A 14,395-nucleotide genomic window follows, 5' to 3' on the forward strand; every position below is an offset into this window, starting at 1 on the left:
CTATCATCTTCCTCTTGCTGCTCTTAAGATTCTTCATCTTTATCCTTAGCAATTTAATTATGATGTGTCTTGGTGTGGGCCTCTTTGGGTTCATCTTCTTTGGGACTCTGCTTTTTAGAGTTGTGTGTCTTTTTCCTTCACCAGGTTAAGGAAGTTTTCAGTCATTATTTCTTCAACTTGGTCTCAATCCTTCAACCTCCCTTTTTCTTCTTCTTGTAACTTTATAAAGTGGATATTGTTATACTTGATTTTGTCCCAGAGGTCCCTTAAACTTTCCTCATTAAAACAATTTTTTTTCCTGCTCCGATTGGGTGTTTTGTGCTACCTTGTCCTAAACATCGCTGATACTCTGATTTCTCTAATTGTTGATTTCTTCTAGTATGCTCTTCATTTCAGATACTGTATTTTTTATTTTGGACTGGTTCTCTTTTATGGTTTTTATGCCCCCTTTTTTGTTCTTACTAACTTTTTTATTAAGTTCTCATTCAGTTTATTTGTTCTTTACCTAAGTTACTTGAGCATCCCTATAACCATTAAAATTTTCTTATATTGATTCTAGAGAGAGGGGAAGAGAGGGAGAAAAACATCGATGTGTGAGAGAAACATTGATTGGTTGCCTCTTTCCTGTGCCCTGATGGGGGACTAAATCCATAACCCAAGCAGGTACCCTGTCCAGGAATTGAATCTGTGACCCACTGGTCTGCAAGATAACACCAGTCCAACTGAGCCACACCAGTCAGGGTTATAACCATTGTTTTGAGCTCTGTATCTTGTAGATTGCTTATGCCATTATAGTTAGTTTTGTTTTTTTTTCTGGGAATTTCTCCTATTCTTTCATTTGGGGTATGTTTCTTTGTTTCCCCATTTTGATTACCTGTCTCTAATTGTTTCTGTGTATTACATAGGCCTACCACATTTCCCAGTCTTGGCAGGACGGTCTTATGTAGTAGGTGTCCTATGGGGCTCAGTGGCACAGTCTCTTCCTAATTCACCTGAGCTATCTGCTTCAGGAATGTCCCTTGTGTGGGTTATGCGAGCCCTTCTGTTGTAGTTGATTCTTGATTACTGTTGGTATATTTGTGGGTGATTACACTGAGGCTGGCTGACCATGAGGATTGACCCTGCCACAGTGTATGACCTGTTGTGTGGGACTGACCCCACTAAGTGGAATTGTCCCCAGTAGCATATGGTGCCTGCTGAGATCTCCCTTTGGTTGTACAGCTGTTGGAGCTAATCGCATAACACTCTGAAATGGTCTGATGTCAGCCTCTGGGTGTGTTGGTTCTGGGGGCTCTTGTGAGGGACTGTGGTGTAGGTCAGTGTCAGACACTCCTTTGACCAACCCTGGGCTTGTTATGAACTGTAAAATGATCCATGGTTGGTGGCTTCCTCTGCTGGGCCTGAGTGTTAGTCAAAGGGGCCAAGCTGTGTTCCAAGACTGGCTCCCACTAGTACCATGCCTGTTGCAGGTCAGCAAAAGGCCTAAGGCACCCTGTGATTTGCCTTTGCCTTCTGGTTGCTTGTTAGGCTCTGCCACTGAAATTGCCTCTGCCAGTACGCGACTTGCTTGGGACAGGTTCTCAATGAGTCATCTGGAAGGGGTGATTGTTGTTCATCAGGTTGCTGCAGATTCAAACCTGGCACCAGTGCTGGGTCTGAGGCCATTCAGCAAAAGTCTCAGAGTACACCAAGGCAAGCCTCCACCTGCTTGGGGCCCGAGGACCATTGTGGTCTGTCTGGTGGGGTCTTAGGGAGACAGCAGGATGAGACCAGTAGAGTCATCAGGTTAAAACAGATTAAGATTTGGCCATGTAGAGGGAGGGCTGTGTTCAGGAATGGTGTCACTGGTTGGCTTATGCCGGCAAAATGGTCCTCACCAGAAAGCTACACAACTCTTGTCTCTCCTTATGTGTCTCTCACAACCCTCGAGTCTGCCTGGATCTCCTTGAGGGTCTCCTTGAGAAACAATGCAGTGCAGGCGCAGATTGGTGGGAGGTTAGGCTTGAGTCCCTACTCAGGTATTTGGGACGGTAGGGCTGGTGCATCTTCATAGGATGATGCCATGGGGTGGCATTGCTAGTCAGGAAAACGGCCCTCGCCCTAAAACCATTCTACTTAGTGTCTTCCTTGAGTCTTCCTGGATCTCCTCAAGAACTTCTCAAGAAATAGTGTATTGGTCCCAGACTGGCTGTAGCCAACAGATTCTTCACAGTGTGCAAGGTTGGCATGGCAGGTCCCAGGTAGACTGGATTGTGTGGCTAGTGCATTTCCTCAGGTCTTTGATGTGGGGGAGGGGGTGGAGTCAGTCAGAAGCATGGAAAAAAATGGCCCTTGCCCTAAAGCCATGCCATTCAGTCTCTTTCTGTGCATTTCTGATTGCACCGACGTCTGTTGGACTTCTTCAAGAGTCTTCCAAGAAAGACTGCAGTGGGCCCAGGCTGGCCACAGCTAGCCGATTCCTCCACGTGGCATGAACTTGGCAGAGTGTTGCCACAAGGAGTGGGGCGGGTGGGGCTAATGCATCTTCCCAGGCTGATGCTGTGTGGAGGGGAGAGCTACAACCAGTAAAAATGGTGTCTGTGAGTGGTGTGGGCTCAGCACAGGAACAATGGTGGCTATTTCTCTAGCCCCACCTCTGAAGCTGCACAACCCAGTCTATCCCTGTATGACTCCTCTCCACTCTGAGCCACTGTCCCTTTGCTCAAGCCTAGGGTTAAGTGCCCATTAACGAAATTTTGTGCACCGCCCATTTAAGAGGGCACCTGGGTTTGTAGCAGTTTCTGGTCTCACTCTGGTGGTTGGAATTTCTGCTCATATTTACAGATGTTATGTGGGCTCCTCTTTCTGGTACTGGTACTCTGGGCCAGGGACCTGGACATGGAGTTGAGACCCCTCTTACCTCAGGTGGGAAAATTTGCAGCTGACATATCCTCCCACTGCATGTGGGTGCAGGGCCAATTCTTTGTGCATCCTTGACCTTCCTACCAGTCTTCATGTGGCCTCTTCTGTAAATTCTTAGTTATAAGACTTCTGTTCTGCTAGCCTTGTATTGGTTATTCAGGTTGATGTTCTATAATTTAGTTGTAATTCTGATTTGCTCCTGGGAGGAGGTGAGTGTAACTTCCACTGACTCTGGTGCACATTGTAATTACTATAAAATTGATAAAAACAATAATCCTTTAAGAAGACAAGATATAAATTTATTAAATATGAGTAAAATTTAGTGGCAATACATCCATGGTCTAATGAGATAGATGGGGCTGTTTTAAAAATATTACTTATTGGAAGAATGAAGATAGCAGCATTTAATCTATTCTTATTTTTTATTCCGATGAAAGTACCAAGAAACCTTTTCCACAAATAATTTCTTATGAGGTATATGTCCCAAATCACATGCTTATCTAAGATGAAAAGAGCAGTTTAAAACTTAAGTTCTTTAATTTCCTTGAAATTAAAAATTTGGGAACCGTTAGCTTGCAGAAGGATTTGTTTCTTTGCTACTATGGAAGTGTCTGCCCTTTGACAGTCAGTCAGTGCTCCAATGTAGGAAATAGGAAGGAGACTTAAGCTTTTCTTTATGAAATGACAGAAGGGCAATTGTGGAAAAGAAATAGGGAAAGGAGACCTACAATTAATTATCTGGTAGGTTAGTTTTTTTAACCTACAGGTAATAATAACAGTAATTTTATAGATGAGGAAACTGAGGTTTGGATATATTTAATGGGTGCCAAAGACACACAGCTTGTTTATGCCAGACCCAGGACTTGAATTGAGCACTTCGAAAGCATAACGTAATGCCCCATCCATTTTACCACACTGCCTCTCAAAGTAGGTCAATTTAAAGAGTGTATATGTAAGTTCAGAATCTCTGGAAGTTCATTGTTTTAAAATTATCAGTGCTGGCATCCCCTGTGAAAAACCATTATCTGTGGCAGGGAATATAGTGTCCTGGAAATCAACAGATGGAAGTTTTAAGAAGGAAAGGAGTAAGTGAATTATAAAATGTTGCAGAGAGGCCAGCATGTGTCTAAACATATTCTTTCATTTTCCGTTTGGGGAGGTCATTCATTGCTGACTTGAGTGGTGAGCTACTGGAATAAAATAAAATGATGGGTAATTAAGTCAGAGTTCAGTCAGTTTAGTGCATTGGAAGAGAAACTGGTAAAAAAGTCTAAATCATTCTTTCATGTAGTAGTAATCTACTAATATAAAGTTTAATGCTGGAATTTTAGATCTCTATTTCCTACGCTAGTCCTTAATAATATTGATTCTGAGAATTAAGTTAGGTGTGAATTTTTCTATTGTGGTAAAATATACATAACAAAATTTACCACTTTATTCTTAAGTGTTCTAATTTATTGGAATTAAATAACATTCACATTGTGGTGTAGCCATCACCACTATTTCCATAACTTTCTCTTTATCCTAAAGAGAAACTCTTCACCCATTAAGCAATAATTCCCCATTCTCCTCTCTCCCAGTCCCTGGTAACGTCTAATCTACTTTCTGTCTCTATGTTGCCTCTTACAAATTTTTTACATAAATGAAATCATAGAATAGTTTTCCTTTTATGTGTGGCTTATTTTATTTAACATGTTTTTGAGATTCACCTATATTGTAGCATGTGTTAGAACTTTATTTCTTTTTTGCTTGAGTATAAAAATATTGTTTATCCATTCATCTGTCAATGGACATAGGTTGTTTCCATATTTTGGATTGTGTAAATACTGCTTCTATAAATATGGCAGCATAAATACCTGTTTGAACCCCTGTTTTCAGTATTTTTGGTCATATGTACCTAGGTGGAATTGCTAGGTCATATGATAATTCTATGTTTTAACTTTTTGAGGAGCTGCCAAACTCTTTTCCAAAATGGCTGTACAATATTACATTCCCACAAATAGTGCATGTAGTTCTGATTTTTCCATATCTTGTTATTATTTTTTAAAAACAATTTAAGCTACCCTACTGGGTATGGTATAATATCACATTGTGGTTTTGACTAGCATTTTCCATAATGATGAATGATGTTGAGGCTTTTTTCATGTACTTGTTGGCCATTTGTGTATCTTCTTTGAAGAACTGTGTATTTAAGTCCTTTGTCCATTTTTTGGGGGTGGGGGTTGCTTGTCTTTTTATTGTTTAGTTGTAGAAGTTCCTTATGTATTCTGGATATGAAAACATCATCAAATGCATGATTTGCAAATATTTTCTCCCATTCTGTGTATTTTTCACTCTCTTTATAGTGCCCTTTGATATACAGAAGTTTTCATTTTGATTAAGTCCAACTTACCTATTTTTTCTTTGTTGCCTAGGCTTTTAGTGTGATATCCAGTAATTCACTGCCAAATCCAAGGTCAGGAAGATTTTTCCCTGTTTTTGTTCTAGGCATTTTAAACAGTCTTACTGTTTAAGTCTTTATTCTGAGTTATTTTTTGCTTATGGTGTTAAGATAAGTTTCATTCTTTTGCAAGTGGATATCCAGTTTCTCTAGCACCATTTATTGAAGAGATTGTTTCCCCACTGAGTGGTCTTGTCACCCTTGTTTAAAGTCAGCTCACTACAGATGTAAAAGTTTATTTCTGAGTTCTCAAATCTATTGGTCTGTGTATCTATTCTTGTGGAAGTATACACTCTTGATTACTGTAGCTTTGAAGTAAGTTTTGAAATTGCAAAGTGTAAGTTCTCTGATTTTGTATGTCTTTTCCAAAATTGTTTTGGCTATTTCGGGTCCCTTGAGATTCTATATGAATTTCATGATGGGTTTTTACTCTTTTTCCAAAAAAACGCCATTGGGATTTTGATACAGATTACATTGACTTTGTAGATAGCTTTGTGTAGTATTGTCATCTTAACAAATATTAAATCTTTCAATACATGATATGGGATGCCTTACTACTTGTTTAAGTTTTCCTTAATGTCTTCCAGCAGTGTTTTGTGTTTTTCAAAGTATGTCTTGAGCCTCTATGGCCAAATTTATTCCTATTCTATGCTTTTGCATGTTATTGTAAGTGGAATTATTTTTGTAATGTCATTTTCAGTTGTTCATTGCTAATATATAAAAATAAAACTGCAAAAATCAGTTTTTTGCAGTTTTATTTCTATAAATGATGTCGACTTTGTATCCTATAATTTTTGATGTTGATTCTGTATCCTGTAATTTCGCTCATTTATTAGCTCTAACATTTTTTTGTCTGTGAATTCTGTAGAGTTTTCTAGATATTAAATCATGTCATCTGCAAACAGAAATACTTCTTCCTTTAAAATTGGGTGCCCCTATTTTTGTTCTTGTCAAGAGCTCTGTCAGCCCCCAATACTATATTGAATACAAGTAGCAAAAGCAGGCAGGCATCCTTGTCTTCCTGAAACTTCCTACTCCACTATTTTGTTGTGACATCATTGTGAATTTTAAGATAATGGGATTTTATGTGTTGAATGAGATTTCAAATTTTTGAAGTATAATACTTCTATAGACCTCAGGGTTTATTTCATCATCTATTCTAAAAAACTAAGCCCACTGATTGTCACTTCAATGAAATATTTTTTAAAATTGATTAATTATTTTTTTTAAGAGAGGAGGAGGGAGGGAGGGAGAGAGGGAGAGAAACATCAGTGTGAGAGAGAAACATTGATCAGTTTTGGCCATAAAATAAATATTACTTCTATAAATATCTTGGTAGAAAATGAAAAGTCAAGTAAACAAATTACCCATATATAGTACTCTGTACAGTATATCATTTAAAGAAACCAAAGACAGATTCCTCACCTTCCTACATACTTGGGGAAACTAGACAGAATACATGTTTTGGTGGGTCAGAATTATATCTTCAAAACAATGTTGCATTTCCACTCAAGAGACTAAGTCTTCATAATACCTCACAACTCGTCATTTGTTCATGTAGCAATTGCTAGATTTTATTTTTCTGATTGTTTTTACTATTGGTTAAAAATGGTGTTCTTCTAGTCTTGATTATGCTGAATTCAATAATTATAGGTTTAAAAATATTACTTTATGGATATTCTTAAGCAACTTTAAATTTTTTGCAAATTGAAATCTTTTGTTACATCTTTCACTTCTTTACCACTAGTACTCCCACCCCTTCTCAAGAAAATTTTTCTATTAGAATTCAAAATGTAATAGTAGTTTATAGTGAGGTATATTTTTCTCTGCGGTGGGGGAGGCAGGGGAAGGGATTGACTTTGAAAATAGGCATAATTATTTCATTTATTTCAAAGTCCAACCAGGGATATTAGGAAGTTGTACATCACTTAAAAATGTTAAGTGTTTATTTTCTTTGTATGTATTAGGCCTCAAGAAAGGAGACCTGGATATGAACAGTTTCACCCAGGCCCATCCCCAGTGGATCATGATTCACTGGAATCCAAGCGACCACGTTTGGAGCAGGTTTCTGATTCCCATTTCCAGCGTGTCAGTGCTGCGGTCTTACCTTTAGTGCACATGCTGCCAGAAGGGTTGAGGTCTTCTGCAGATGCTAAGAAGGTAAATATTTGTTCTCTTATCCTGTGGAATTGTCAGTTTCTGTAATTTATTTAATCACATTCAGGCATTGTGCCTAAAAGTTTAGCACTAACTGTCTAAAGGTTAGTGCTATGGGAAAGTGAAAATTATGTTAAAACTAGAAACTACAGACTTTTAAAGTCAGCACTTTTTACTTTTTGGTAAATGAAACAATCTGAGGACTGTTACAAAGAAAAATTGCTATTGAAAAACTCTCAATAGCAATTTTGTACTGGCTTGCTGGGCTATAAAATGTGGTCAGAGATACTCAAGACTACCATAATTTTATTAAATTTAAATTAAATTTTAAGTAATCCCCTGTAATTCAGTTGTCATTTATTAACTGTCTATGTGGGAGAAGACATATTTTAGCTAAGGTTTAATGGTGCCTATAATTTTGATACAGAAAAATATTTTTTTTCTGATTTATGTAAAAGATATATGTTCTTTAGGAAACTTGGAAATGCAAAGGAACAAAGTTACCCGTAATTCTATATCTTGGAGATAACTACTTTTATTTATTTATTTTTTCAATATGAAAAGAAGCAAAGATATTTATTAAATATTAAGTAATAAGCAATTGACAGTGAAGATAACCTCATTCCTTACCACTTTTAATATGTAGCTATGTTTGACATTTCAAACACTGTGTATTTATGAGAAAGTTCTATTAAGGTAAAACCACTTTTCCTCTGTGTTTATTATTATTTGTTTTCCTTTAATGTATGTTTGTGTACTATGCCCTTATTTTGTCGTTCAGCTTATCTCTTTTTTTGTTGAATTTATTGGGGTGACATTGGTTAATAAAATTATAGGTTTCAGGTTTACAGTTCTGTAATATATCATCCGTATATTGTATTGTGTGTTCACCACCCCAAGTCAAGTCTCCTTCCATCACCACTTATCCCTGCTTTACCTTCTTCTACCTCCTCCCACCCCACTTCCCTTCCAGTAATCATCATGCTATTGTTGTCTGTGTCAATGAGGGTATTTTTTTTTTTTTTTACCATTTGTAACAACATGGATGAATCTAAAGGGTATTATGCTAAATGAAATAAGCTTGTCAAAGAAAGACAAGTACCGTATGATTTCACTCATGTGGAATCTAATGAACAAAATAAACTAACAAAATAGAAACAGACTCATAAGTTAGTGAACAGACTGACATCTGTCCAAGGGGAAGGGTGTTGCGGGGCTGGGTGAAAAAGGTGAAGGGATTAAGCAAAGTTTATCATTTTTAACTGTCCATTTTGCTTATCGTCAAACCTGGAACTTTGTTGGAACTGAATAAATAGTTACTTTAGAGAAAATAAACTATTGAAAATTCAACAATACAGTGTTAACCCCTTAACTATCATACATTTATATCTCTTACTTTCCCCCTCTTTTTATTATCAAATCTTTCTTCTAGTTTATTTACCTTTATGAATAATGGCCCTTCCCAACCTGATGTTAGATACATACCTAAATATTTTCTTTGAGTTTTTATGCAGTGAAAGTGATTTAAGAGATCGTGAATGTCTGCAATTTATTTTCACATAGTTGAGCCAAGAAAAAAAAGTAGGTGTGTGTATGTGTAGAGGGAAAACAAAGTAAAATGTTTTAACTAGTGAGTCTAGATGAAGGATAAATGACTATCTATCAACTTTCAACTTTTATGTAAATTTGAAAATTTACAAAATAAATTGGGTGGGGAAAACCTCTTTGTGATAAGCTAGAAATGAGCTAAGCTTCAGGGAGTTTTGATATCTTTCTCTCTATATGAAACATCTGTATTATAGTTTATGGGTATAAAAGAAGTATTTTGTAGCATTAAAAAAAAAGAATATATTGAATAAAGGTCTTCTTCCTTGACTGAATATATTATCACAAATGTAATATCTAGTTACGGTATTTTTAGCAAAAAGGGATCTTAAAAGATTATTCATAGGGGTATAAGGATGGTTCAACATTTATCAATCAATGTGCTATATCACATTAACAAAATAAAGGATAAAAACCATGTAATCATCTCAATAGATGGAGAAAACGCATTTGACAAAACTCAATATCCTTTTATGACAAAAACTCCCAATAAACTGGGCATAGAAGGAACATAACCGCATAATAAAGGCTATGTATGACAAACCCACACCTTGTATGCTCAATGGTGAGAAGCTGAAAGCTTTTCCTCTAAGATCAGTAACAAGACAAGGATGCTAACTATCACCGCTTCTATTCAGCATAGTGTTAGAAGTCTTAGCCACAGCAATCAAACAAAAATAAGTAAAAGACATCCAAATTCAAAAGGAAGAAATAACACTATTTGCAGATGACATGATCTTATATATATAGGAAAACCTAAACACTCTACCAAAAACTTGTTAGAACTAATGAATTACTTCATTAAAGTTGCTGGATATAGAATTAATGTACAGAAATCTGTTGTGTGACTATACACCAGTAACTAGTGATCAGAAGGAGAAATTAGAAAAACAATCACATCAAAAAACATAAAATATCCAGGAATAAAATTTAACCAAAGAGGTGAAAGATCTGTACTCTGAAAACTCTAAGATATTAAGGAAAGAAACTGAAGAATAAATAAATGGAAAGGTATACTTTACTCATGGATTGGAAGAGTTACTATTGTTAAAAATGTCTTTATTACCTAAAGGAACATACAGATTCAATGCAATCCCCATTAAAATACCAATGACATTCTCAGAATTAGAACAACTATAGTCCTATGAATTATGCTTATTCCAGACTTCTTATAGCCTAAAGAAAACTAGAACCTTAATCTGTAATTCATCTGCTTTACAGTATTGCTTACACCTTGACCCTAGACTGGTGTGTGTGTGTGTGTGTGTGTGTGTGTGAGAGAGAGAGAGTGTGTGTGTGAATGTGCGTGCGTGTGTGTGTGTGTAGAGGGTGGTAGATTTGGGGTAGAGGGGCTTTTATTCTGCCTCTGCTGATTTTGAGGTGGAATGGGATGATTTTTTTGACTAAAGAGATGTTATATGCGCTGTAGTGTGGAAGGGTTAGTTGCCCTTTATGAGCATAGGCCTAGGTGATAGTAGCAACGGAAGTTCCAAGGCCATTTCTGTAACTTCTGTGCCTCCCCTGGAAACCCTGAAAATGTTTTGATAGGAACTCTCTATAGTTGTTAAGTTGGGTGGGCACACAAATTTTTACCTGGAGTTTATACTGTTTTTCAGGCTACATGTTCTGATCTTTTCAAGTATCATTGTAAAGAAATGGCTGAGAAATTGATATCTTTCTTTGTCATGATTATATTATTTCCCCAGAGATTCTCTATAGTTTCAGTATTGTTATACAGAAGGTTGGTCAGCCAACTTGCCACCTCATTAATGTATAGCTTTTGGGATCTTCAAAATAGTGAATGATATATCTAAATTATAAAAGTAGTATAAATGCCAGTGGGGGTTGTGTGTGTATAAAAATTACTACTGTAGGACTACCATATAGAGAAATAGAACACATGGCTCTACTATGTTTTTGTGAACCCTGAAAGGAAAGAAAGACACCTACTTAAGAAGGGCTCCTGGTGGCTAACTGCGCTTAAAAAAGTGCAGAGTCTAGAAGCTGTTTGCACACAGGTCCTCTCGTGCAAACTGCTCCTTATGAAGGTGCCCCTGTGCTGAACTGCCTGCCTCCTTGCTGATCTACCTGCCTCTGTGCTGGAATGCCTGCCTACACTGTGCCTCTGCTCTCTGAGTGAGGCCGTATAAAGGTGTTCCTGGAGTTTTGACCAATGGGACTGAGGCTTTCCCCAGCCGTTGGGGAAACCAACCAATCAGAGTGGCTCTGTTCTGACCAATCAGGACAGTGCTTTTGGAGCAATCATACTGTGAGGATTCAGAGTCCTCATTTGCATGAGAATGGAACAGTCAGAGACCTGGGTAGGAACTTCTGCCCATACAAACCAGCTCCCTCCTGGCTTGGGTGGAGCACTTTCCACTGAAGACCCTGTTTCTCCTGCTCCAGTTGGGACTCTGAATCATGCATGAGCAGATCTGTCCAGCTGAAGAAGGGCTTGGCTCCAGGGCAGCCTCACAGCAGAACTGTTTTCATTTCACAGCCACTCTAGCACTGTTGAGCTATTTGCACTGAATATTTGACTGAGTAAAGTTTTCTTCTTCACTGCACCCCAAATTGAGGATTCCTGTTGGCATTGGATTGGTGCCAGTGACCATTGGTTGGCATTTTAAAATTGACTTTTTCAGTTAAAAGAATCTTGACACTAACATTGGCTGTTTGTGAGGAATAAATTCTTGTTCTCAAATTTCTCCAAAGGATCCAGCATTTGGAGGCAAACATGAAGCTCCATCCTCTCCAATCTCTGGGCAACCATGTGGAGATGATCAAAATGCTTCACCTTCAAAACTTTCAAAGGAAGAGTTAATACAGAGTATGGATCGTGTAGATCGAGAAATTGCGAAAGTGGAGCAGCAGATCCTTAAACTGAAAAAGAAGCAAGTAAGTGTTGGATTTTACTGTTTAATGTATTCTAAGAATGAATATTTTTCCCCTAAAGAAGATAATGTTGAATTTTCCATACATTTCAGTAGTTTTCTATGATTTTGTGACTTGTTTTTTCTTTTTTTGCTGTTAGTTTCTTCCATTGATTTCCTCTGGTGTATTGTTTGATTATATGATATTAGATAGCAAATCTTGTTTGTCCATCCTATTTTTTATTTCATTGTATGGGTTGTTTCTAATTTGTTGCTGTTTCATTCAGCGGTGCTATGTTTTTTGGTTCACATGTAAACAGAGTTTCTAGGACATGTGTCCAGGAATGTCATTGCTTGGCCAGAGGGTAAGCATATCTTTGAGTATACTAGATAATACCACATTTGCTAAAATGCCAGTACCATTTTACATTCCCACTGGTAGCATGTACACATTCTTTTTGTGTATATCCTTGCCTTCATTTCATAATTTTTTTCAGTTGGATATGAAATAGTTCTCACTGTGGTTTTAATTCGCACTTCCTTCATCAGGAATGAGATAGAGCTTATTTTTAATTGTTTATGGTTTTATTTTTGTGTGTGTGTTTATATTATAAAGATTTTATTTATTTATATTTTTAGAGAGAGAGTAAGGGAGGGAGAAAGAGAGGGAGAGAAACCTCAATGTGTGAGAGAAATATCTGCTCCCTTTTGCTCACCCACAACTGGGGACCTGGTCCACAACCTAGGCATGTGATTGTTGTGGCAACCTTTTGTTTTGTTTTCTTTTCTTTTTAAAATATATTTATTGATTATGCTATTACAGTTGTCCCATTTCCCCCACTTCACTCCACTCTATCCTGCACACCCCCTCCCTCCCACATTCCCCACCTTATAGTTCCTGTCCATGGGTCATACATACAGGTTCTTTGGCTTCTACATTTCCTATACTATTCTTACCCTCCTCCTGTCTGTCTTCTACCTACCATTTATGCTACTTATTCTCTGTACCTTTCCCCCCCTCCCACTCCCCTGTTGATAACCCTCCATGTGATCTCCATTTCTGTGGTTCTGTTCCTGTTCTAGTTGTTGGCTTAGTTTGCTTTTGTTTTTGTTTTAGGTGTGGTTGTTAATAACTGTCAGTTTGCTATCATTTTTACTGTTCATATTTTTTATCTTCTTCTTCTTAGATAAATCCCTTTAACATTTCATATAATGAGGGCTTGGTGATGATAAACTCCTTCAACTTGACCTTATCTGAGAAGCACTTTATCTTCCCTTCCATTCTAAATGATAGCTTTGCTGGATAGAGCAATCTTGGATGTAGGTCCTTGCCTTTCATGACTTCAAATACTTCTTTCTAGCCCCTTGTTGCCTGTAAAGTCTCTTTTGAGAAATCAGCTGACAGTCTTCTGGGAACTCCTGTGTAGGTAACTGTGTCCTTTTCTCTTGCTGCTTCTAAGATTCTCTCCTCCTCTTTAATCTTCGGTAATGTAATGATGATGTGCCTTGGTGTGTTCCTCCTTGGGTCCGGCTTCTTTGGGACTCTCTGAGCTTCCTGGACTTCCTGGAAGTCTATTTCCTTTGCCAGATGAGGGAAGTTCTCCTTCATTATTTGTTCAAATAAGTTTTCCATTTTTTGTTCTTCCTCTTCTCCTTCTGGTACCCCTATAATTTGGATGTTGGAACGTTTAAAGATGTCCTGGAGGTTCCTAAGCCTCTCCTCGTTTTTGAATTCTTGTTTCTTCATTCTTTTCTGGTTGGATGTTTCTTTCTTCCTTCTGGTCCACACTGTTGATTTGAGTCCCAATTCCCTTCCCACCACTATCGGTTCCCTGTACATTTTCCTTTGTTTCTCTTAACATAGCCTTCATTTTTTTCATCTAGCCTGCAACCAAATTCAACCAATTCTGTGAACTTCCTGATTACCAGTGTTTTGAACTGTGCATCAGATAGGTTGGCTATCTCTTTGTTGCTTAGTTGTATTTTTTCTGGAGCTTTGGTCCGTTCTTTCATTTGGGCCTTCTTTTTTTTTTTTTTTTTTTTTTTTTTTTGTCTTGGTGCACCTGTTCTGTAACTGGGTGGAGCCTTAGGTGTTCACCAGGGCAGGGTAATGCTGGTCACTGCACTGTGACTCTGTATGTGGGGGAGGGGCCGAGAGAGAGCAATGGCACTTGCTCCATTCTCTGCTGGATTTCAGTCACTCCCTCCACTACCCACAATCAAATTGGGCCCCTCTGGTGCTGATTCCCGAGTGGGTGGGCTTGTGCACGCTCTAGGCCCCTGTGGGTCTCTCCAAGGAACTCTCCTGTGAGGCTGGGACTTTCTCCTGCTGCTGCCTCAACCCCTACAGGTGTTTTCAATCAGAGGTTTGAGGCTTTATTTCCCCTTTGCTGGAGCCCTGGGTTGTGTGGTCTGCTTT

At 38.0% G+C, this 14,395-nt stretch overlaps 1 protein-coding gene across 12 annotated transcripts in view; it reads left to right on the top strand.

Annotated features, from left to right (window-relative positions):
* Positions 1–14,395, top strand: part of NCOR1 (nuclear receptor corepressor 1) — a 199,860-nt gene that overhangs the window by 62,729 nt on the left and 122,736 nt on the right. For all 12 annotated transcript variants that reach the window (XM_045199100.3, XM_045199099.3, XM_045199102.3 and 9 more), the window contains exons 4-5: positions 7,309–7,501; positions 11,819–12,001. In XM_045199100.3, coding sequence (XP_045055035.2) covers positions 7,309–7,501; positions 11,819–12,001 — 376 coding nt within the window. The remainder of the gene's footprint in view (positions 1–7,308; positions 7,502–11,818; positions 12,002–14,395) is intronic.

The sequence above is a fragment of the Desmodus rotundus genome, chromosome 9 (genome assembly GCF_022682495.2).
Source record: "Desmodus rotundus isolate HL8 chromosome 9, HLdesRot8A.1, whole genome shotgun sequence".
NCBI lineage: Eukaryota > Metazoa > Chordata > Mammalia > Chiroptera > Phyllostomidae > Desmodus > Desmodus rotundus.